The sequence below is a fragment of the Metopolophium dirhodum genome, chromosome 1, assembly GCF_019925205.1.
Source record: "Metopolophium dirhodum isolate CAU chromosome 1, ASM1992520v1, whole genome shotgun sequence".
NCBI lineage: Eukaryota > Metazoa > Arthropoda > Insecta > Hemiptera > Aphididae > Metopolophium > Metopolophium dirhodum.
In genome coordinates, this window is record NC_083560.1 from 79891690 (window position 1) to 79914459 (window position 22770).

A 22770-nucleotide genomic window follows, 5' to 3' on the forward strand; every position below is an offset into this window, starting at 1 on the left:
GTTATCAAGTGATAAATAATAAAACAGTAATACGACATCATCATTCATTAATTGTAGGAATTTCACACCACGATTATAGAATAATATAATATTATTATGGCTATCTTTCGAAAACCCCCAACGTCATTCGGGAAAGCAGAGTTAACTCCGCGCTACCGTTCGGTAACTCGATTTGTTGGCTCCGGGTTAACCCCGACGATCCTAATAAATTATAGGTAAGTTGTTTGGTTGTTTTAATCCACTGATAATGATTATTATCTACGAAGATAACGAAAATATTTTTTTAAATCGTTACGTACTTACGTTAAACTTTTAACTTTTGATAAATTAATAATTATATTTTTGATTTTTAAACTGTAATTAAACCACATTGCTCATTTCACCTAACCTTTTAATTCCTAATTATTAGCTCAAAGGTTCCTCACACTGCAGCGGTGGCGGTAAAATTCTATTGCCTCGGTGGTGCCCCCGCGGTGGTGATAAATACTAAATTTTGACCGGCTAGTGGCTACATTTTACCGCTCTATACCTACCGCTGCAATGTGTTATTTTGTCATGGTTATTACGACATTGCGTACTTAGCTGATCACTAGACATTAAGTGCTAGTCGACTTATTAGATAATTTAGTATTCAAAAAGGCTTTATCATGATAATCGCAGTAGAATTTAAATGACAAAATCATCAAGTATTTGTACCATATAATAAGTATAATTTTTTACAAACAGGTAATAATCTATGTATTATGTATATAAAAATGAATTATTGTGTAATTGTGTGTGTTTGTGTCCTTAATGTATTCCTAAGCCGTTCATCCGATTGCGATAAAATTCGGTACAGACATAGATTATACCTCTGGGAAGAAGATAGGCTAATATAAAAAGAGTAAATTAGAAGTCCAACCCGGGGAGGTGCTCAAACAGAGATTTTGAGATTTAAGATAGAAATGTTGGTTTGTAAATGGTTGTAATTGCTATGTATAACTATACAATACGTGATATTATATCATTGAATTTAAATTTAATACCATCTATTATACAGTGACCCACTTGTAATCTACCGTACAGCAGAGCGACATCTACTTACCCAACTTTTTTTTTCCTTCATTATTTTCTGTTATAACGTTATAAATAACATTTTGAAGCCCTAGTTCAGTCGGCATGGTGACTGGTGATGCAAGTATTCGAAGACGACGGAACGTACGGTCCGGTGTTACCATAGAAAAATTTTGTTGCTAGATAACCGTGCCTATACCTAATATCATTAATTACACTTAATATGTAGTATAATCAATGATAATATCTAGAGAGCCTATACAAGAGGCTTATATAGGCTCCCTATTAATATCTATATCCCACACAGCATTTAGGAAATGATAATATTTTGTTAATATTTTAAAGTGCTTGAATAATGAATATTTAATTAATAATATTGTATAAATATTTTCTTCTCATGATAACACAATATTGTACTAACGATTGCTTAAAAATGTTCGACTAAATACTTTTATAAAGTTTCCATGTGAATATTTTTTATAAAATATTTTGAAAAATATGTACTTCTTAGCCAAAGACTATAACTAAAATATTTCATAATTATTTACGCAAATTTTTTAAATATTTTGACAACTATATTATTTTAATGAAAATATTTTTACCATAGATTTTATTTTTATGCTTTGTGGGATGTGATACCGACCGATGCACAAGGCTGGGCATTAACGAGTTAAAAAGTTAAAGCTAAATTAAGAAGTTAATTTAATTTAAACTTTTTAACTTAACCAGTTACTTTTGTTAACTTACTAAACTTCTTTTTTAATGAACGTAAAATTAAGGAATTAATTTTTCATTTTGAGAAATAAGTTAAGTTAATTTATTTTGTTTTAATTTAATTATATTTCACTATTTCAGTCTATTTGGTTTTCATGTCAAAAAATATTTATCGTGAATTGTTTAAAGTTAAAAATGTTTATCATTCGAATCTAACTTATATGGAAATACTATATAAAATATAAACAGTATAGTATATAATTTAGTTTTGGGTTGGAAAAAAATGAAGTACGCTGGCGTATAAACATATTAACTTTTTTCAACTTCATAAAAAGTTAACAAAAATTGTGTATTAATTTTAACTTAACTGAGTTAACCTATAAAGTTAACCTAATAAATTAACTTTTAACTTTTTGTTATTTGTGCATATTAACTTAACTAAATTTAAAAAAATCATTAATTTGCCCAGCCTTGCCGATGCATACAACTTATATGCCAATAAGGTTCTAAAATTTCATAAAAAATTTTTTTGAATTATTTCACCAAACTTTTATGAAATATATTATCATATTAATGAAAGATAAAAAAAATTGTAATTTAAAACTATAGTAGAAAGTACAGTAAACGAGGACTTAGTTAACTGTTAAAGTAAAAAATATATTTTAGAAATATTTCTTACATAGTACATTATACAAATTACATAATAATTATCTATCTTATTCTTATATATTATATAATATAATAACTTCTTTATATCATAATCAGAAATTAAATATTGATAATCACTAATCAGTTATGAAATCAGTAAGACCATCTTGCTGATTATATTATGAAATAAACCAAAAAAAGAAATTTAAAAAAATATAATTTTCAATATTTCAAGAGTGGTGAAAGTTTCAAAGTGAATATTTCATATGTACTCATAACCAATATAAGACGACTGACAATCGGTACAAAATAACAAGAATCAACGATGAACAAACATTAAAAGAGCGAAGGAACAATGTATCGAAATATAATATTAATTATTATAATTGTTTTCTACGACGCAAGTCGCAAGATATTCAGATATATTGAAGTCATGTCGATTGTCGGCATACCTGCGACACGTAAAATATACAGTTGTACCTATACGTCTTACTATTTATCATGAATAATATTTAAATAGTATTTATAATCAATGGTATTACGTATATTATTATATTATCGTATCGTAAATATTCATTAAACATATATTATTTATTACCTACAACTAACCGTATTTGTATACCTACAACTACGGAGGCGGACTGAATATTTTTACGTTTTTTACACGATTAGGCGAGACGTATCATTGGTTCGAGATTTAATAATAATATTATACTGTTATTATGACGTTCCAAAAGTCTCGAGTGGTTCGAGTTTATCAGCTCCATATAAATCCTAATAATTACAATTTACAATACGTCGTTAATCCTTATAAATTATAATATTATATATTTATATGGCCATATGGGTAACTACGCGATTACTCTTAAGAGGATGCCGTACCCGTATGTGTTGGCTCCATCTTACAAATATACAACATAGCAAAAACTGTTTTGCATGTGAATAAACCGAGAAGACTACAGTCATAACTAAGAAACGAAATTGCCACAACATAAAAAGGAGAACTTTGGCTGTGCAATATCGTTTTTATATTTTTGATATCACTTATACCTACGAAAAAAGTTGTCATTGTTTCAAAATCCATTATTGTTTTTGTCTTACTAACTTGATTAACTTTTTTCGTTCTTCGCACGGTAGGTATTAATAATATTATGGGTGGGACGCTGGTTACGATACGTACGACTGGTACGAGCGACGGGCCTCAGTCCGGTCATCAGCCGTATAGGTCGTATTAATCTTTTTTCTATAGTACCTATAGTTACTCCCATATGATTATATTTTTATTATACAATAAATCATAATAATTTATAAATGATTACAAAGGTATACACATTGCTGAGGTAGATTTCTGCAGACTGCAGTCTTATTAGTAATTACTGGCATGGCTACTGCCAAGCTTACTTGCCTAGAATTTTTATGTAAAATCGGTTTTCGCGACAATCGATTTTTGTTGTAACTCTAAAGGTAAATGACCATAGGTGCATGACATTTTGACTGAATGTTTATATTAGCATTTTATATACACCATAAAATTTTCCAAATATTTTGACTTATTTTGAGCTGTTTACGGTCATTTTCTGTTTCCATTTTATTTAGTTTTTTTTCCTATAAATATCAATAACATTTTATTTGTTGGTTAAAAAAGCTTGAAAATTTAATAAAAGGCTCCTAGGTTATTGTTTCAAATGCAGATGAAAAAAATTAAAAATCCTTGGTCACAGTTTTTATTTATAAGCATTTAAAGTTCATACTTTGACAAAATATGGAAAAATCACGAAAATCAGCAAATTATTTTGAGTTGAGAATTCATAAAAATTTTTCTTTTTAAATCTAAGATTTGAAAATGTTATACAAGATTATCCATAATATCCATAAGTTTGTCTACCTTTATCAAAAAAAAATGTCTATATCATTGAATTCAAATTTAATACCATCCATTAAACAGCGAACCAGTTGCAATCTACTGTACAGCAAGCGACATCCACTTACCCACTTATTAAATTTTCTTATGTTCTAAATAATATTATGTATAATAAATATGTTTGTCGAATGCGATTCAAGAATATCGTCGATGATGAAACGGAGTCGGTGGTACCAGGGTCGCACGGGCTAGCCGCTTCAGTATTGACGTTGTCGGCTGGCGGCGGCAGTGGTGGTGACAGTTACTGTACTAGGACTATTTCAAGTTTCAACAGACGTCACGATTACAGCATACGTTCCTGACCCATATATTTCAATTTTTCGAGTTACAAACTTAAAGGTTTCCACAATTTTGCTGCAACGTCGTACGGCTTTTCGCTGCAACTACAGACCTTAAATACTTTTAAACTGATCCAATATCTAAATATTCTAAATATTTTACTCATTATTAATTAATATTCTTTATAAGCAGGGCTAGGATTTGTATGCAATAAAAAATGGTAAAATATGCAATTTATTTACCAAAAAATGCAAAAATATGCATTTAAATTTTTACAAGATAAACACAAAAATATAGTTACAAAAAAAGTATTTATTTGTTGAAATACATCAGTGATTGGCTCATAGGCGCAACTAGACCTTCAATTTAAGGGGTGCTAAAATTTAGTATACCTTGGTAACCCGTGGGGGGCTTCCCCCACCAACACACAACTTCAAAGCTATTAACAACATGCTTTTATAACTCAACTTCATATTTATATTAATTTATATGATAACACATTTGATATTTTGATAATGATTAATATTAAGGAACAATCACTAAAAACATTATAATTAATAATTAATTACAATAACTAATAACAACTATTTAGATAACATATTATAATCTATTATTTTAAAACAATTTTCCTGGTTTTTGTGTTATATCTATCTAACACTGTTTCCGTTTGTATTTTATTTGATAAATCCCTCTCAATATTTAAAATTGACAAGTCACTAAAGCGCTGCTGCAACATACTTGTTCTTAGCCAATTTTTGATACGTCTCATACTAGAAAAACTACGTTCACAAGTTGCAGAACTTATTGGGATTGTAATTGCAATTTGAAGTAGCTTATACAAGTTAGGAAAAGCTTCTTTATTTATTTTTCCTTTAATGTCATCAAAATTGAAATCTGGTGGCAAACAGTTTTTGAAAACCATCATTTCAGCTTTTAATAAATCGATTGAAACTTTTGTCACATTCTGAAATTGAATAGTAAAAATAATAAAAATATTAAAGTTATAGTAACTTAAACTACACTACTGAAAAAAAAATTGAATTCAATATTGAAATTGTATTTAATATTATATCAATTTTACTTTATAGTTATTTATGAACTCTAAGCTTCCTTCATAGTTCATATTCATAAAATTATCAACGGAGCAAGCCATAGATAAACTGTCTTCAGAGAACCTATATTTTAAATTAACGATTATAGAATCAATTATTGGATAGTATAAATTTTGTCTCCAATAGTCTTCAACAGATTGTGTAATATTTGGTTCATTTTCTTCTCCAGTTGTTAATTGTAAGTAAAAATTGTTCAAAGATTTCGGTTGAGTTCTTATCCGTTTCCTTCCTAATCATTAAATACATTTTTTATTAGTAACTTAAAATTAAATTACTGTTATATGTATTTAAATTTTGATTTTTGTGAACATGAATTTTGTTTTGATGGTATTGTTAATTAATAATTATTACATATGAATGTCTAAGAAATGTATTTCACACATAAAGTTAAAACTTATTTAAGAAAAACCTTTAGATTTTACAAAGGTTTACAGTTAATCTAATATTTACCTTTGTGTGGTACTTCAAGGGTTATATCATTCTCTTCAGCTAAAGATGTAATTTTTTGCCAAAATGTAGAAAATTCAATGTCAGAACGTAATTTTTCAATACTTTGTATACTTCCATTGATAATGCTTTTTGCTTTTCCTAAAGTGGCATTTTTAGATTGTAATGTGACACTTATTATATTAATGATACCAAGAATGTCTTTCAATAGAGTAACTCCAATAAAAAAAGCACAGTTTTGTATTTGACCGAGAATACCTAAAATTATAATTAAGAAAAAAATTCAACAATTAAAAATAATGTATCAAATTATAATTACATTACATAATTTTTTTTCAATTACCGATAGCTTCAATAGCATCTTTGTCCACTTGTGCTTCAACTTCATTCTTTAAAAATTCTAATATTGATGAGTAATTTTTTATCATCGACTCGCAATTTTTATAGCGACATACCCATCTTGTATCGCATATCCTGAGAAAATTTCCTTTTTTTAAACCTAGTTTAGATTGAACTTCAATGAGTTTAGCATTGTTGGATGGTCAAGAGAAATGAACATAAACCATTTCTAAAGTATTAAAAATACTTCGAGCTCTCTATAAATGTTAATACAGATTATATAATTATATGATAAAAATTTTATTATTTTATAGCCGTATAGGCATTCTGTTAAAAATACTTCAATGAATTATTGTTTGATTATTATTTTATTATTATTATTATTATTTTTATTATCTTAAACTAATTAATACCTTTATTCCTTTACACATATCCACAACAATCAAATTTAATCTGTGTGCCATACAGTGTGTGTATATGGCACATGGAAATTGTTGTTTAATTTTTGCCTGGACACCTCCAAGGTGTCCAGCCATTACGCTGGCACCATCATAAGACTGAGCAACAATATTTAATGTATTGATATTAATACTTAAATTTTGAAAACAATTAAAAACAGCAGAAATAATATGGTTGGCAGTTTGTCCATTAGAAACATCTATGAATTGCAAAAATCTTTCACGTGCCTCAAGACCAACAGCATACCGCACACATACAGATAACTGTTCTTCTTTATGGGACCTGTGGACAAATATATATTTACATTTAAAAAATATTAATTTGATCAAAATATAGGTATATATGACTATTATAAATATTACAATGGTGAAATATATTGTACCTGGCTTCATCAACCATAAGTGCAAAATTCCCAGAAACAACAATTTCCTCAACAATAATTTCTTTAATTAGGTCAGCACTTATTTTAATAATTTCGTCCTGCACTTTCCAACTGGTATGGTTAATTTTATTCTCATATACATTTTTCAAATCTGGCATGAACTTTGAAAATACCATATGGCACATTTCCTTATAATTACCTAAAATTGTATTAATATTATTACAAGAAAATATTAATTTTATTAATAAATAATAACATTATAAATGTACCTTGATTTAAAGAATCTAAATTTTCATTATGTCCTCTAAATGCTATGCCTTGCTTAGCAAGGTATAACATAACATCTATTAAACTAGACATGTATTTGCGATTAATTTCAACTTGTTTTTTATGAGCGCTAGATAGTTGTGTCACAACAGATCCTGTCTTTAAACTACTTTTATATGCACACATTTTTGATAAATTAGTCAAATGAGTACTGGTAGAAGAATGTTTTTTTGATTTTACAAGAAACTGAAAAAAATGTGGTCGATTATATTAATCATGATACAAATTTAGTATTCAATACTAACGTCTAACACACTAAGTTATTCTAGCGAAGTTTAAGTTTTTGAATAATTTTTATTTTTTAATTATTTTATTTGTAAAAATACATATACTATTACACTTCAAAATAAACTACTTACCTTTTGCCAATTATTGAACCCAGATTTAATCCATATATTTTCACCTGAATTTTCTGAACCGAAAGTTCGGCAAACAAAGCAGAATGCAGCGTTACGCTGAACACTGTATTCTAGCCAATCACATTCATTGTACCATTGGCTTCGAAACGATCTTTGTTGTGTTCCAAATTTAATTTTTTTATATTCCTAATTAATAAATAATAATAAAATTAATCAGAAAAATATTAAACACCTTATTATAGTTTTATTATTATTATTTTATTTTATTTATTTAAAAAAACTCATAAAACGAATTATTAAGTTTTTATATGTAAACAGAATAAATCTTACTGTAAGTATAGGACGACATGGGCCGGAATCTTTATTTCCCAAATCAAGAGTTGTATCACTTGTATGAGTAGTACTATTAGTAGAAATGTCAACCATGCCAGGATCGTCAATATCAGCTTCAATTTCGTTTTCCTCATTATTATCTTTAGGTTTCCGTTTCCGTTTTTTAAAAATACTAAACATTTTAAATACCTATCAATTCAGATTTACGGAGACGGAATACTGTTACCTGTTGGCAGTTCAAGTTTTGGGTACTGTATGTCTGTATAACGTGTGTCGTCGTCTCGTCGACTGTTGTGTAATGTTATAAGTTATATTTATAATTTATAACGATAACGCATATAATGGAAAACATACGGGTAGCGGATTACGTAGATATAACAGTTTAAAAATAACTATTAACACAACCAAATTCCCAATGCAATATACCTTACCTATCGGCTATCATGATATTATATTGTAGACCTCATGACAAACTATGTTGTCATCTAATATAACTATCTTCGAAACATTAAATATAAATAAATTATTCTAAAATAAAAATTTGAACAGAATAGGTAGGTACAATAATGAAATACCTACAGCTTACAAATCAAGGATTTGACTTTGAATTTTTGGGGGTGCTAATTTTTAGTCTGGGGGTGCTAAAGTCCCCCTAGCACCCCCCTAGTTGCGCCTATGGATTGGCTGTTTGTCTTAGTATAATATAATTGAGAAAAAAAATAAAATAATTTAGAAATAAAATTTATAATTCACATTCACTACGTGTTACATGCTGCGACTACATATATTTTAAATTTTCAAAAATTAATGTCAAACTATTCAATTGCATACCTATTGTACCATAGGATTGTATGTATAAAAATAAAATTTGTTTGACAAAAAAAAAACCAAGTTTTATGAAATACACTATAAAACATGCATTTTTTGCATTCTTATAATAGAAATATGCAATAATATTAATTTTATTCAATATATGTAATAATATGCATTTCATCCAAAATATACAAAAACATGCAAAATAAAAATACTACCATTTAACTCATCATGAGTTGATTCGTGGACATTACTGACAAAATCAAGAAGTCGCAAAAAAATATACTGTTGCATATAAATCCTAGCCCTGTTTATAAGTATATTTTTATAAAATTTATAGCAAATAAAATCTCTTTTGACTTTCTAATTTCCTACTTTTATAGACTGTATAAATATAATTTATTATTTGTATATGTGAATCTACCAACTTTTATTCAATTTTCAAGCTAAAACATGAACATTTCACTGAATGTTTATTTTATCAATTCCTACACTTGGTAAAATTTTAAAATATTTTGACTTGTTTTGAGCTGTTAACAGACAATTTCAAATTTAAATTTTTTTAGTTTTTTTTCTATAATTATCAATAAATTGTAAAGTTCTATTTGTTGGCCCGAAAAGCGTGAACATTTAAAACAAAGTTAATATAAAATAGGTTATATATACCTAAATTACTTTATTCACAATAATATCATAAAATATACATATATCTGATATCATAAACTGACATGCAATGATATTATATCATTGAATTCAAATTTAACATATTATACATTGATCCACGTGTAACCTACTGTACAGCAGAACGACATCCATTTACCCACTTGTTTTAATGTGTATAATGTATATTGCCAATTAGTGATCGTAATGGAATATCGACGATCAACGTTAATCAAATAAATTTTTTTTTAGACAATAATTTAGGTATTAAAGGCAATATAAATGTAAAGTATGTTAAACAAACTGAGTCAATATCATTAAATTAATTAAAAAAATTGCTTGGAAAAAATATATTAAAATGTGAATTAGTTATTTATTCTGTAAGACCCTGGATTTGCGCTAGTCCATATGGAATAATTCTGAGTGATGCTGGTATAGTGGAAAGTGTTCTAGAAATGAAAACGGTAAACCAAACTTAAAATATGTTCAAATAGATAAAAATGGAAAACCAGAATTAAAAAAAAGTATTATGTATTTCACACAATGCCAAATATTAATTCATTGAACTGTCTAAAACTTATGTTTACTATTAACTATTGTTATTTATAATAATATTGATCTAATTTCCATAATAATTGAAAAAGATGAACATTTCATACAATCATTGTTAGAAAGAATGACATATTATTATTTTTATTTTTATTTACTAAAACTGGTCCAGTAAATGTATACAAATACATTTATCAATACAACTATATTGTTTTTTTTTTGTGGTTGGAAAGTATATTTAATATTTTTATTTGATTAAACTTATAGTCAAAGTAAGTTCATTGTCAAATTAAATAAATACTAATACATTGCAGGTTTAATTTTTATTATTCAAACATATAAGCTGTGCTATTACATTGTTATACATAATATGTAAAAAACTGTACTTACAATATAAATATTTATTATACTCTTTATTTACAAATAAACTTATTATTATAACTTAAAATTATTTCTCTAATAATGGCAATTGAAGATTAGTTAATACACAACAAATATGAATTATTTCATCAATCACTGGCATTAAATCAATGGATATTTTATTTAGTATTCTGTGTGTTTTAAGTCTAGAAAACACTGTCTCAATCTCACTAGCTACAGTATTACGGGTTTTCATAACTTCATCTTTAGTGAACCTACCCTGGTGCGAAATTGGAGATATTACTAAATTGCCGTTAGAATTTTCACAAGAAGCTTCATTACCAGGAAATCCTTCATCCGCACATACAATATCTCCCAATTCCAATTTTGAAAGGATACCACAATCATTTGTAATTATTGAATTACTTTTACTTCCTCCATAGCAATCAGATACAAAACGTATTATACCATTTGGTGTTATTGCCACTAAAATTTTAATAGTGTAACAACGTTCGTACCTAGAGTACAAATATACCCTTTGTTGTACTGTATTAGGTTGTTCAGTTTGTATTTCTGTACAACCAATAATACATCGGAAATTAGGATAATTTATTTTAAATGATTCAGGTAATGTTGCTGAAATAGTACTTTTATCTGGCCAAACAATTAAGTTTTTAGTTTTAATTGACAAACGATGTAAACAATCATTAAATATTCTACTAACTGTTGAACAACTTATGTTAAAAAATGTACCTATAGCTGAATATGATATATCAAGTTTAATTATCATTAAAAAGATAAATAGTATGTTTTCTCTTGTTACAGTGTTATGTGATGATTCTGGAATGAATTTCAGTAATAATTGAAAAACTTGAAATGATGTCCCAGTTAAACTCTTTAGTTGTGATTCATTCATAACAGATTCATAGTTACAAAAAGATTTAATTATTAATTGATCTGTATTGTCTAGACCACAAGACTGATCTCTTGTTGTAGGCCTACCAAGAGTATAAGAATTAAATTTATATGGCATAGAAACTTGTGTCTTAGCATTATTGCTATCAATGAAACAACAATCAAAAGTGAATAAATCTATGTCATTAACTGCAAATGCTACTTGAGTGCTAACATTACGAACAGATTTTATATTATCATTACTTATGTTAGGTTCAATCGAGGGTTCAATATTGTCAATATTATTAGTAACAATCGTGTCATTATTTCCTTGGCGGTTACGATTTCGCTTATACCTAGCTGTTTGTTGATGATGGTTTGATGATTTTTTTTTGTATATTTCTGGAAATATTGTCGGAACAAAAGAAGGACTCTTTGGGTCTTTCGAACATTTATTCTCAACAAAATGAGAACTACAAATTAGACTGCTTCGAATTGGTTCCCAAACATCACCATTTTCACTGAAAATGAAAAATACACACAATATAATGAAACACATAATACACCATAATGAAAGATTTTTAGTAATAATTTCAGAAATTAATTTAAAATAGTGTCATAAGGACAGTACATAAGTATGTTATTTACATAAATTACTTACTTAACACGCCTAATAGCTTGAATCCAAAGTTTTTTAATGTGTAGTTCATGTTTTTTATTTGGGAAAGTATAAAAGACCACACCTTTGCTTCTCGTATTTTTATAAGTATTATGACAGTCCACGACACAACACATTCGATTACTCATTATAACAATGGGTCGACGGCCTTAAAACGTATATTATGCGATTTTCTAAGTAAAATTATTGCGATTTGTATTTAAAAACAAAATATGTATTATCAATTGTGCATATTATTATTATTTTTTGTTTCCATTATAATTGTATCATAATCGAACTTGGAGAAGTCTCCACCAGAGATAGTGCAGTCTCTTATATATTTCAGCACAGATATTAAATACTGTATAGGCCATTTGTGCTTATCATACCATAGATAATATAAGAATGGATAGGACATGCCTATACCAGTTGTAGTTCCATATAGGGCAGTGTGCTTTTTTGGGAAGAGAGAAAGACGATTTGGGGCTTTTTAAGGTTATGTGCAAAACTATTTTATTAAATAATAATGATAACATGATGATCAGTTTGTATTTTGATTGTTGTACCACTTGGGCCTGAAAATTACTCTAAACTTTGTTAGGATATAGAATAATATTGTTAAATATCACTAATTAATCAATAATGTTATTAGTTATTACAGAATAAAATTATGTTATTTAATATTAATTATTATTATTTATCAATTTTTGCCCCATATAACCTTAAAAATAGTGTCACTAAAGTTTCATGTGATAAGTTCTTATGTCCTATCCATTCATATATTATCTATGTATCATACGGGAACGAACATGAAAATATTTTGAGGTTATAGAGATCTTCACACAAATGATATATATATATATAATTATTGTATATTATTTATGATAAGACCTCTGCCAGAATGAGAGGCAATGATAAAAAACAGTCTTTCTCTTTTTCCCTCTATTTTATTAATATAGCCATGTAGAAATTCGCTAGACTAAACCGGTGTGCGTGTGAAAAATAATGCACCGGGATGTTTGGACCATATCATTTACATAGTTCATTATCCCGGTGCGGGATAATGTGGGATAATTTTAAACCGGTTTAGTCTAGCGAATTTCTATCATGACCCAAGGTGGATTTATAATTAATTCGCCTTGCCACGGCCTATCCATTCTTAATAGAATTCTAATGATGTTCAGTGCCTCGATAAAAAGATAACATTTTTTATCAATTTCAAGTCATGTTTATTGATAATGGGTTATTAGTTATTACTGATAACAACCGTTGTAATAAAATAATATTTTACTTAACATAATTTTGTATTTTTGTATGATTTAATACTTTAATAATTTATGTTTTTAATCATTAAACAATTTCCTCAGTTAATTTGTACACATTATAGGTTACTACAAATTCATCACTATCCAGTGTAATAATGGTGGTAGTTGACTACTCAAGCCATGATCGCATCCGTCGTAATGACTTCGATCAGAATGAAGATACAAGTCAACAATTATTGATAGATCAAGACGCCGTTGTCGATTTCGCCATTGCAAACTTTTGTCCTCGTCTGCGTCAAGCTATAAGTGCTCTTTCACGTCATACAGTTGGTGAGTTGAACTACAATTTTATTTAGGTAGTTTGGTATGTAACTTTCTTTAATATTGTTTCATTATTTTTTCAAAGGTCCATTACAACAACGTGTGCAATTATCAGACTTTCAGAGTTCTACCTTATCTTCTTTACCAACAGATGATTTGAGTTCACGTATACAGGTTCCTCGGAACGACAAGTTTATCCTTGCGTTACCATATTTATATGAAGACAATTTACCAATATCCAGACATAATTTTATGGTACGGTGGTCAATAATAGCACAGTGTGGCCGTCCAGATAAAGCACCTGAAGTTATTTTACTGGAAACAGATAATTCGTTCATAAATTCAGGATATAATGAAACAACCTTACGTAGGACACAACAACGCCCCCAACAACTACAACGTCGTCAGTATCAAACTAATCAAATTATGCAAGAACGTTATTGGCAACAATATGTGGCCAGTGATGCATTTTACATACAATGTTTAACTAAATGGGATAAAACAAATAATAACAGTTCATCTATATTGCAATACTGTTTGTTAGCAGATCAATTATATGAATGTTATGTTAATTTTCAGGTATGAATATTGAATAAATAGCAAAGCCAGGGTTTATTCTAAGCATTTTTCTCAACTGCACAAAATGAGTAAATGAGAGTTTAAGTCATTGTAATGTAAACGAGATAGTGGAATGTTTCTTGTTAATTCTATTATTATAAAAATAAAATGAATTTACAATATAAATTATATTATGTCTTATTATCCTATAGACACACATTTTAAAGAATTTTTCTTTGAAATATTACTGAATAATGTAAAATTAAGCCCATATCAGGGTTTAACTGTTTTTATTAACTAATTGTTGTTCTTTGTGATTTTTTTAGCATTTCAAACTATGAATGAGGATAGTTTCCAAAGACCTGAAATGGTGATGCCTTTGCAAAGTTCTCATTATAACCCTTCTATGAAAATTCTTGGACGCTATTCTGAATATTTGTTACATTCTAGTTACAAGATACGAGCTGGTGATGCAGCATGTAAGTGATTAAGTATTACATTTTATTTTTGCAGGGTATTCAAATATATTTTCTGTACTTAGATGTGAAGGTGTACCTAAATCTTGTTTTTAAATTTCATATAAAAGCTTAAGTTTTTATCCAAATTCTTAATATTTCAGAAATCTATAGTAGAATCATTGATTCATCGTTAGATTTAAATAAATTTTTGTTTTAGGAAGTAGTTTTTAACTCATTCAATTCACTTTTTTGATAAAATTATTCAAATAATAATATAAGTATAATAATAATTATTATTTTTATTATGATATAAAACATTAATAATGTATTTGTTTATTTTCATTAATTTTCGTTGTTATTCATATTTTTATCTTGACATCAAATATTTAGATTTTAAAATTTTAGTTTCTATATTCTTCAGTTTTTTTTCATATCCTTAGATATTTAATTATTACTTATTAATAAAATTATAACCCTGAATACCTCATAAATCTAATAACTGATGTACTTTAATTTAATAATATTAATTTAAAATTATATTATATTTATATTTTTTTAGCTACCAATTCAGTGGCATGTACAACAAGAATACCATATGCTACTTTAATAGCTGCTCTTTTATGTTGTACTGGTATTGGAGTATTTTGTTGTACAATGTATCGTGGTGAACCCTTAGTGCATTCATGTTGGATCAAGTGTTTCATCTCTATATTGGCTGGTACATTTTTTTTCAATTTTTTCAATTTAAATATATGCAATAAAAATCTTAAATACGCATTATAATATGCAATTATACTGTTTTATAAAAAATAAAAAATAAATATAACTTTACAGAATTATTCAAAATATAAACAGGGATGTGTGAACGCTTTCCACAAAAACAGTAGATTTTTTAAAAATATGTGTTATTACTTATTATGTAAAAAAATCTTAAAATAGGGCCTGGTGTGGCTCGGTAGTTGGCCTCGGTCACTAAGTGTTCTGAGGTCACTAGTTTCCGGGGAGACCACCCATGTTTGTAGTTACAAATCCTCGTTCTATATTCACGTGTTTCTCAACCAACCGTAACTCACCCCTCCTCTACAGAATGCTAATGACCATAGTCGCCAATGCTTAAGATCAATAAAAAAAAATCTTAAAATATACAAATTCACTTAAATTTGATAAAATAGGAAATTAAAATTTTTAAATTTGAGCTGTATGTATTATGAAACTAATTGGTGTCAAATCAGATATTTGCAGCATCTTAAAAAATATACAACTGTTTAAAGTTTCAATCAATCCGTGTTCATAAATGTTTACTTATGCAGTGTTCAAAATTATATTTATAATTAAAATAAATAAAATTTAACTTTTAGTATTAATATAATATTTATGATTTTGGTATTTTATATGTTTAAGGCTTGAAACTGTAAAAATCGTTTTAGTTTTGATAGCTCAATGGGAGCTCTAACATTAATGATTATATTTGTTGGATTTCTGGCTACAGGAGCAACACGCTGTCGTATCTATAAGGCATGGAGAAATAGAGTTGGTGGTCGTATATCTTGTACAGTTGTAAGTATTATGATGTGATAAAATATAATATTAGACGTTGTTTTAAATTTAACATTAAAATTTTTTTTTAGTTTATGGGAATTATTTACGTACTTCAATTTTTTTGGATTTTTGTATTTGGTTTACGAATAGTTTCGACATTTATATTGACCGTTTTTTGGAAAATGTGTGTAAGCACTCAAGTTCAAGATTATCATCAATGCATTGACTTAACACAATTTAGTAAGTATACAACTTCTATTAATACTTGAATGCTACATTTAATCAATAGTATGCTAAACTCTTGTAATGAATATAAAATAAAATATTGTGTTTTAGATTTCTTATTTCCACAATCTACTTGTATTGAATATTTAAAGATTTGTAAAATTCAAGAAATAAAGTTCTTCTGCAGAGATTTTGTTGAAAAATCAGAATTTATGTTTATGATGGCAACTTTTGGAGTAATTTTGATGTTAATAAGTCTGGTAAGAACTATTTTATTAAGCCTTATTAATTTCCTAAGAAATTGAGAGTTTTATAATGACTAATTTGAAGCATATTAAGAAAATTATGTAATTGAAAATCAATCTAATCTCAATAATATGGACCCAGTTTTTTTTTGTATACTGAGCCCCATAACACTTAAGACATAACAGTTTTCAATGACAATTTTAAAAATTAACACACTACTCCATTTCATAGGAAAAGGACCTTGTTTTCCCTTCGATTGTGAGCATCTCCCACCATTTACGCCTGTTTAGCTCACTGATGGGTGGTAAGAAGTGGGGGTAATTTGGCCTCTTTGCAATCGCAGACATCAGTCGGATGCGATAAACGAGTTCTTTCTCTCATGAAACATAGTATAACAATCCATACATCTATACATTTTTTTGGTTATACTTGGAAATAAATGGGCAAAGTTATACTTTCATAAAAAAAAATGCCAATGTAGGTTACCTACATTACATGTACTTATATTATATATTTTGTTATAAACTACTGCATTTATTTGTTATTTCACACTGAGCATAGGTTTAACATAAAAAATATTAACTGTGAAGTAATTATTTACTAGTTACAAAAATATGTTATTTATTTTATTTTATCATTTCAATAATAATAATTTCATTATATTTAATAGGTTCATTATCTGATGTGTTTATCTGCTAATTATGCTCACATCAGAGATCATGAAAAATTTGAAGAACTTCAAGAATTACAACTTTTGCAAGACACTGATTTCGCTACTTCAAAAGAAAGATTTTAAACATTAATTGACTAATTCAATAATTAAATTAAACTAATCGCTTAAATCATTCCACAATTTTTAAAATATGTGCTACATTACAGGGTTTCTAAATATTGATCTACCGTCCAGTTAATCATTCATAGTTTTTATATATTTTATTATGTAAGCTTAGGGTTGTACCTCAGACAATGGCAATATTTTACTTTATAATTATTATAAAGAATTTTTATTTTGATTACTTATATAATTTTAGAAGTATATATTTTTAATTACAAGGTTTTTTTAATTTGAATCTTATTGTACTAAATATTGTAACTATATTTTAATTATTACTTTTAAATAATAGTTTTTTTTTTTGTAATAATAACCAAAATTGATATCTTTAAATTTATTTAAAATTTCAACAACCAAAAAAAAATTTATATTCCTGATTTTGTTTCCTATTTTATTTTTAAACAGACTACAAATAATTAAGTCTAGTCGTCATTCTTTTGCTGTTAGGTTTTATAATTTTCATTTTTTCAGTATTTAGTGGTTTTTTGTTTACTATAAATGTAGAATGTTCCATTAAAAACTTTTCCAATTTTAAGAAATTAGTTTTTATTAAACAATTATTTTAATTTTGTAAATGGTTGTGTGCTTTAAACATTTACATTAGCAAAATATGTATCCAATGTGTGTTGATTAATATCATATGTTAAAACACATTATTTTATAATACCATACTCTTTTATAATATATTATATTAAGTGTAATATTTGCATTTTTATTTTTTATTTTTAAAACAATTTTTGTGTATCAATTAGTTAGAAATTATTTTTGTATAAATTAATTACATTACATTTTTGATTTCTTATTAATTATTAAAAGCTAGATTTAATGTTATAATAATATAATTTTAATCATTATCTTATTCTTATTCAGGAAATAATTTTATAATAAATTGTAAAACCAATTGATGTACAGTGTGTATTCTCTTAAGTCATCCAAATCCTAGTTATCATAATATTTTTTTTTTTTTATGGTATCGTTCTACTCTTTTTAAGTCCAAGGTTAATATTTTTGAATAACAAAAAATGAAATTGGTGTTTTTATTTATGGAAAACATTATTTACATAATTACAATCTTGCAGCCAACATATAAACATTCTATTTAAATATATAATAATATAATGTATTATATTATTAAACATTTGGTTTTTAAAGATTAATACAGAGAAATGGAATAATAAATTAAAAAATTTGCTGAATAAGTAGTTGACTAGAATGAGTTAAGTTTAAAAACCTTATATTGTGTTTCACACTTACGGAATCCATATTGCAAATGTTTGACCACAATTTTATCACCCAAAAGATTGTAAAATTTTATTTTTTTTGTTGCGGAATTGTCTCAAGATTTAAAAATACTATAATTACAATTATAAATAAATTTTACAGAGAGATTTCACAATTTTAGTCCACGATTCGCACCTTACATCAAATATTTACAGTATTTTTAATTAAAGGGAGATACCACCCTCAAAATTGGTCTTACTCAAAATTTTTTACTGTTTCACACCATTTTTTTTTTGTTTGAAACTCGATTTTTTTCTATCACGCCTTACTAAAAACTGAAATATATATACCAAGTGAAGAGCTCAAGAACATAAATTATTAAATAAAGATTTTTCTTTTTATTGCCACAAATTAATTCTAAGCTATTTTTACACAAGTATACTTATTTATGTATTTATCTTTATTAATAAACCCGCGGCAACTTAGGCCATTAAGTGGTTTTTAACTGTGGGGGATTATGGTACTGTAGGTCTTTGTAAACACGTGTTATTTAGTTTGGCAGAATTTCAAATTGGGCACCCGTAGGTTTTTGCTGTGCCCGGTCGGGGGATGCTGGCCTCTCTCCGGACAGATGACTGTCCGGAGAGACGTGCCGCTCGTGACCGACATTCGAACCGGCGATAGTCTGCTCGGCCATTCGGTCCCCAATACTATTCTTACTTGTCTAGTCAAATGTACATATTCTACTATACGATCTTGAATTAATAAACAATAACCATTTACACCTGTACCTAAGCAATTCTGATGCTATTCATTTTCTATAATTTTACATTTACTGCTGAGGCTCTGACTCGTTCTGTTTCGAAATATTGCTAACTATAATAGGAGCGTTCGATAAAAAAAAATAGAAGGAGTCAATATATAAACATCGGGTTCCCTATACTTTTTTCATAATACGATTCAGTCTCGAAAATGTTCGGGTAACGGGAAAAACCAATTTTGAATTGATATAAATTGGTATTGTTTTATTCATATTCATTTTAAAATAGACAAAATGAGCAATATTTTAGTTTAAACTTTATAAATATGATATTAAAAACAAACATATCAATGAATTCTAAAGGTGGAAAAATCCTTAACTGTTCAATCACTTGACGGTTTACCTAGTGCACTGTTATGGATGGTGTTATATTTGAATTCAATGATATAATATAATTGTATACAAAAAACGATTCTGAGCAAAGACTGTCAGTCAGCCTATGATAAATTACTAAGTATATTTGATGATATTATTGTGAATAATTTATTTATTTACCTATTTACATGGAACCTTGTATTAAATTTTCAATCCTTAACTATAAAAGGTGAACATTTTATAAAATGTTAACTGGAAAATAATTTGTACATTTTCAATTTGATAAATTATTTCAAAATTCGAACTTTAAATGCTTATAAAAAAAAATATGCCTATGTATTTTTAATATTTTTCATCTGTTATAATAAAAATATAGCAGGAGCATTGTATTACATTTTCAAGCTTTTTTATCCAACAAATAAAATTTTATTGACTAGGTATATAGTAGAAAATCACTAAGTTTAACTATGAGCAATATTATTTGATATTTCCCAGCATCAGCATGTATTATCAAGATCATTTTGTTTTATGATAGTTTATTATTGATGGACGACTCCAACCTTAGATAATACAGGTATAAATATTTAATATAAGTATACGTCACGTAGACTATAACTAATTGGTAATTACTAACAGAAATTGCTGCTATTAACATATTTTGTTTTTAGTTATAAGATGTATGTGATAAATAATAACATCAATTATTATAAATTATTGTATACAAATATATTATGACGCCGTGTCGAGTGAATAAAAAAAATCATGCGGAAAATCAACAAAAATTTTGTGGCAAGGCGGATTTGCAGTTAGTCGAACGTTATGACTGCTCCGGTGCGCGATCGAATGACCACATAGTGCACAGTGAAGCAATTATATTGATGCATGAAATGATGGGTAATGTGTACCAGTGGTAACACATAGTTGAACACTAACCTCTGGTTGTGAGCCAGAGGGTCTGCCGTACGGCTGATTGTACGTCGACTACCGCGAGCGCCTCACCGATGGAAAGAGACCTGTTCGGTCGTATATATACATAGTACATCACCACTGGTAATGACTGGTTAGAGTCGGCCAGCCAGATACTGTCTATAGCCGAGGAGCCAGCTGCTACCTGGACACGGCGACATCTGGTGGTGGCGTACGGTCGCCACTGGTCTTCCCGCGACCGACCGACTACACACCTCGGTAGAGCGCAATGCCCTTAACGTGGCTGAACATAAAGGAGATATTTTAATACCGACTGTTTACTATAGGAAATAATATTTAATATTATAGGTAGGACATCTTTCTATGTATTTGCACAGTTGCTACACGTGGGCCGTGTGCGTGGTAAGTGACTGTGCGTAAATGAAAAAGCTGAGTGCTAATTAACGGCGTACCTATGAATGGTGGTAACGCACTACATGAATATTAATTATTTTTTTTCGAGTATTTATAATCAATGCTAGGTATAACCTATAATTTATCAACTATCAGAGATAGTTTCTGAAAACACATTTGAATTCGTCAAGAAATGTATTTAAAAATTCTTACATTTATTAATTCGTTTTTTCACTTTGCCATTAATACACTTAGAAATTTTTAATTTTCAAAATAAAATCTATGCTTGAAGAGCGAAAATGTCATAGTGTGTATAAAATAATATAATAATATATTTTAAATGTTATAAGTACCCAGGAATAATATTTTGAAATTACAACAAAATAACCAAAATCGTTAATCTTCGTTTAAATATCTAATTTCATCTAAATTTATACTTAAAATGACTATAAAAAAGTGTATTTATATATTTTTTAGATTTTTGGTATAGTAAATGATAATATAAACATTTGGTGAAGATCTTAAGTAAGTATCTATGTATGGCTATTATCGAATTACAACAATAAAAGAAAATCGCTCCACGAGAAATCGAGTGAATATCCAATGTTGTAAAAATATGAACTTCAAGAGCTCATATAAATTTGATTTTCCGGTGGAAATTTTTTATTTTGATAAAGGTAGACACATGAAAAATCTTTTATTACATTTTCAAATCTTAGGTATAAAACGAAAAATGTTTATGAATTTCTAATTCAAATTAATTTGCAAATTATCAAGATTTTTTACGGATTTTATCAAAACTTGAATTTCAGACAAACAACAACTTACGAGGAACATTGTATTACATTTTCAATTTTTTATTGAAATTAATAAAAACATATTTAAAAAAAAAAATAATAATATTCCAAAATTTCAAATGCTTATGAATAGCTCAACATGAGTCAAAACATTTTTAAAATTGTATGGTATATAGAAAATGTGTTTTTAAATGGATATAATAAATTGGCATTTTGATACGATTTCATTTCTGTGTGAATTTTCCAGGTTGACTTGAGAATTATTCTCACTTTTGTCTGTTACATCAATAATAATTATTACTTCATTAGAGTAATTTCGTAAAGCCGCGTCCACACTAGTTGTGCGTCACGTAAGATTTGGTGTGCGGCACGCACGCTATCCGTTGGCCTACGGATCGCTTGCGCCGCAAATTTTTAAACAATGTAATTTTGCTCAAGTGTGACTCACCTTAAGGTATGGAAAAATAATCAATTATCTTAATGCTGATATCATTATTCATTGATATAATATTATGTTGTTTAATAATTATTGTTTTGGTATTTTGC

General features: G+C 27.6%; 6 protein-coding genes across 6 annotated transcripts; 2 read left to right on the forward strand and 4 right to left on the reverse strand.

The window, feature by feature from the left end:
- Window positions 1-4992: 4992 nt before the first annotated feature.
- Window positions 4993-6740, reverse strand: LOC132934981 (uncharacterized). Its single transcript, XM_061001416.1, has 4 exons — window positions 6518-6740; window positions 6178-6432; window positions 5697-5956; window positions 4993-5579 (listed from the first exon to the last, which is right to left on the reverse strand). The coding sequence occupies exons 1-4, from the start codon at window positions 6600-6602 to the stop codon at window positions 5226-5228; spliced, it is 954 nt and encodes a 317-aa protein (XP_060857399.1). The 5' UTR covers window positions 6603-6740; the 3' UTR covers window positions 4993-5225.
- Window positions 6634-7670, reverse strand: LOC132934983 (uncharacterized). The gene is made up of 4 exons (XM_061001418.1): window positions 7624-7670; window positions 7355-7553; window positions 6927-7254; window positions 6634-6770 (listed from the first exon to the last, which is right to left on the reverse strand). The coding sequence occupies exons 2-4, from the start codon at window positions 7537-7539 to the stop codon at window positions 6717-6719; spliced, it is 567 nt and encodes a 188-aa protein (XP_060857401.1). The 5' UTR covers window positions 7540-7553; window positions 7624-7670; the 3' UTR covers window positions 6634-6716.
- Window positions 7526-9522, reverse strand: LOC132934982 (zinc finger MYM-type protein 1-like). Its single transcript, XM_061001417.1, has 3 exons — window positions 8371-9522; window positions 8041-8226; window positions 7526-7867 (listed from the first exon to the last, which is right to left on the reverse strand). Exons 1-3 carry the CDS (start codon window positions 8551-8553, stop codon window positions 7574-7576), a joined length of 663 nt encoding a protein of 220 aa, XP_060857400.1. The 5' UTR covers window positions 8554-9522; the 3' UTR covers window positions 7526-7573.
- Window positions 9523-10648: 1126 nt separating this feature from the next.
- Window positions 10649-12686, reverse strand: LOC132934853 (uncharacterized). Its single transcript, XM_061001238.1, has 2 exons — window positions 12311-12686; window positions 10649-12170 (listed from the first exon to the last, which is right to left on the reverse strand). The coding sequence occupies exons 1-2, from the start codon at window positions 12454-12456 to the stop codon at window positions 10844-10846; spliced, it is 1473 nt and encodes a 490-aa protein (XP_060857221.1). The 5' UTR covers window positions 12457-12686; the 3' UTR covers window positions 10649-10843.
- Window positions 12687-13629: 943 nt separating this feature from the next.
- LOC132934907 (uncharacterized) lies at window positions 13630-14478 on the forward strand. Its single transcript, XM_061001317.1, is given in 3 exon segments — window positions 13630-13666; window positions 13669-13902; window positions 13979-14478. Coding segments are annotated over 3 exon segments (756 nt in total). The 5' UTR covers window positions 13630-13644.
- LOC132934906 (neuronal membrane glycoprotein M6-a-like) lies at window positions 14433-18551 on the forward strand. Its single transcript, XM_061001316.1, is given in 9 exon segments — window positions 14433-14540; window positions 14778-14930; window positions 15469-15573; window positions 15576-15627; window positions 16311-16345; window positions 16348-16466; window positions 16538-16688; window positions 16785-16933; window positions 17590-18551. Coding segments are annotated over 9 exon segments (894 nt in total). The 5' UTR covers window positions 14433-14536; the 3' UTR covers window positions 17716-18551.
- The last annotated feature ends 4219 nt before the right edge of the window (window positions 18552-22770 follow it).